This window comes from Austrofundulus limnaeus, unplaced genomic scaffold (assembly GCF_001266775.1).
Source record: "Austrofundulus limnaeus strain Quisiro unplaced genomic scaffold, Austrofundulus_limnaeus-1.0 Scaffold161, whole genome shotgun sequence".
NCBI classification, from domain to species: domain Eukaryota; kingdom Metazoa; phylum Chordata; class Actinopteri; order Cyprinodontiformes; family Rivulidae; genus Austrofundulus; species Austrofundulus limnaeus.
The window spans coordinates 1,186,754-1,188,821 of record NW_013952563.1 but is presented as its reverse complement, the minus strand read 5'-3'; the positions used below and the strand labels follow the sequence as shown (position 1 = coordinate 1,188,821).

Here is a 2,068-nt window from a genome sequence, read left to right as displayed (position 1 = left end):
GACTAAAACAAAAGAGGACCATTGCACAGCTTAATGGTTAAAAATAAAGTACTTTACTTTAAAAAGTATTTGTATTTCATATATTATATAACTGCATTTGGCCTGCAGCCATGGATAAATTTTCATTTTGGCCCCCTTGGGGAAAATATTTGGGCACCCCTGGTCTACAGTAAATCCTGGTCCTCAAGAACCATTATCCTGCATTTTTTTAGTTGTTTCCCTGCTCTTCAGCAGATTTTTTTAAGTTTTGAAGAAGCCTGTCATCCCTCATTCATTTGCTAAAGCAGGAAAACATCTAAAACATGCAGGATAGTGGTCCTCAAGGACCAGGATTGCCACTGCCCTACAGGAAGGTTCATCACCAACCAAACTTGACCCAACAAATTTAGTCCAACCAGCCGAACCTTTGACCCACCCACCACTTTAATACAAAACGGAGTTTATACCAGCAGTTTTTAGAGTGTGGGGGWAGAAAAAGTTACACAAGAAGCTTCCAGGAAATGACTATAGTGCGTTTTGTTTGGAGAAGAAGCTGCGCGATCGTGAGGAGTGATCCTCTCACACGCGCGCGCACACGCATGTTCAAATCACAAAGGCTGAACACACACACCGTCTTATGACGCGCGGCGTGGCACTAAAATGTGAACACCGGACGGGCGGGGTGGACTTGTGCTGTGTGTGTTTGTGTGTGTCGAGGGTGGGGGAGAACAACAGCGGAGCATCAATGCCCRCTCACAGCTCCCCTCAGATCGGCCTGGACCTGCACTCTTCCGGCCTCGCGCGGTGCTGAGAGGAGGATGATGCTGCGAGGATGACGGAGGCTGCAGCAGCGACTCTCCGGGATGAAAAGCAGCACCGAGACACGATGAACCCACCGGAGGAGGCCGGAGCCGAGGACCTGTCCCTGGAGGAGATCCTGGAGCTCTACAACCAGCCCATCAACGAGGAGCAGGCATGGGCGGTGTGCTACCAGTGCTGCCGGACTCTGGCGGAGGCGCACCGGGGCAAGGGGAGCTCCGRGGCCGCCGGGGCATCACCGGCTGCGGCTCCGGGGAGGATATCRGGACCGGGGGATGTTAGGATACAGAAAGACGGCTCTGTGAGGGTGGACCACCTCGACTGTGGAGGTAAAATATTATAGGACTCGGTGGGCTCAAGGCTGTTCTGGGGGGAGGGGGTGTCAGAAAGCCTATATGTGCTGTGGGGTTGGTAGCGGCACACTTCATTATAGGCCTAATTTAGCCAAATATGCTYTGAGGGTTCGCCCATTATTTCTCTTATCTCAGTCTAGTCTTGATCAATCTGCAGAAGCAAAACAACAGAGGCTCCATTACACCACCTGATCCCACAGACAGCAAACACACCCCTGCTGTCCTCACCCCTGATTTCCACCAGTCTGTTTCTCATCACCAGGTGTGTGTGTGTGTGTGTGTGTGTGTGTGTGTGTGTGTGTGTGTGTGTGTGTCATGGGTTTTATCTAAGCCTGTTTTGCCTCCTCGCATCAGATCAGCATGTTCTTCTCCATCTGATTCAAGAAAGTGTTTGTTTTTAATCTAAACTGTGTCTGCTGGCTGGACTGAGAAGAACTGATGCTTCCCCCCGGCACTGGAGGCCAAGCTGGGCCTCAATAAACTTCTGTCTCTTGTGACAAAGATATGGTTGAGTTTACAAATTTTTATAGTCAGAGAAGAGTGCTTTTAAATATTGAATCAGTTACTGCAGTGATMTTGATTTTTAATCTGGAAATTTAACTGGATTGCAAGAAATAAGTCTATTCCTGTAAAATACTTCAAATAAATGAAGTTAAATGGGAGAAAAATCATGTTGAACAGTTCTAAATATAAAACAGAGAAACAATGCATTAGTGCCCTAAAACTGAACGATATCTCCTCAGGTCTCCACAAACTTGTCTAATTGTCCGTTCATCGTGACCAAACTGTTGCAGCCGCTTCAGATTGCTGCTTCTTCTGTCCAACAAAAAACAGAGGTCTAGGCTTTGACTGGACCGATCCAGGACCAGTAACAGGTTCTTTTTAAAGGGATCCCCGATTAGTTGTAACATTAGACT

General features: G+C 47.8%; 1 protein-coding gene across 1 annotated transcript in view; it reads left to right on the top strand.

Annotated features, from left to right (window-relative positions):
• Nucleotides 1-484: 484 nt before the first annotated feature.
• LOC106523623 (protein spire homolog 1) overlaps nt 485-2,068 on the top strand; it is a gene marked incomplete in the record, with an annotated part of 48,250 nt that continues 46,666 nt past the window's right edge. The window contains 1 exon segment of the mRNA XM_014017116.1: nt 485-1,127. Coding sequence (XP_013872570.1) covers nt 812-1,127 — 316 coding nt within the window.